This window comes from Acanthisitta chloris, unplaced genomic scaffold (assembly GCF_000695815.1).
Source record: "Acanthisitta chloris isolate BGI_N310 unplaced genomic scaffold, ASM69581v1 scaffold46180, whole genome shotgun sequence".
Classification (NCBI taxonomy): Eukaryota; Metazoa; Chordata; class Aves; order Passeriformes; family Acanthisittidae; genus Acanthisitta; species Acanthisitta chloris.
The window spans coordinates 4280-4923 of NW_008650789.1; the positions used below are offsets into that span (position 1 = coordinate 4280).

Here is a 644-nt window from a genome sequence, read left to right on the forward strand (position 1 = left end):
ACTGTGAGATTCTGAGCCTTCTAAGGACAAGAGTGAAACTCTTCATGCATTCACAGGCTGTTGTGGGATTGCAGTGGAACTTGTTTAATTCTGTAGAAAAATGAAGCTTTTACAAATTGACTTTCTAACATCTTACCTATTGATGTTGCAGATGCGTTTTCTCAACTGTACAAATGGACGGAAAGAGCCTTCCAAGTCTATCCTAGATGTTGGTGTAGAAGCAGCTATAAAATTCAGTGGATTTGATGAGAAGATGTTCCTCACACGAGGAGGAAAGTACGTGTGGAGTAAAGCTGACATGAAACTGGACTGGTAACTCACTATACTTAGGGCAGTGCATTATGTAAAGAAAATGAGTGTGTATATATGTGAGCATATACATGTATCAAATGCTTTTAACTGCACTTGGTATATTATACAGACTGAAGTTCAGTATTACTCTATATGTGAATGTGTTACATGTTTTTAAAATGTAGATTATGTTCTTGTCTATTATTTCATTGAACGTGATCAAATACCTTAAGAGCTTTCCTATGAAGAGAACTCTAAAATAAACCTTCTAGCCCATTGTAGGAAGGACTTAAGGGAAAACTCAGTATGGGACACAAGAAATGGCTTAAAGATAATACAGGAGTGTGCATGCC

At 36.8% G+C, this 644-nt stretch overlaps 1 protein-coding gene across 1 annotated transcript in view; it reads left to right on the forward strand.

The window, feature by feature from the left end:
* Positions 1–316, forward strand: part of RSAD2 (radical S-adenosyl methionine domain containing 2) — a gene marked incomplete at its 5' end in the record, with an annotated part of 4589 nt that extends 4273 nt beyond the window's left edge. Inside the window, one exon of the mRNA XM_009069945.1 lies at positions 152–316. Coding sequence (XP_009068193.1) covers positions 152–316 — 165 coding nt within the window. The remainder of the gene's footprint in view (positions 1–151) is intronic.
* Positions 317–644: the final 328 nt, after the last annotated feature.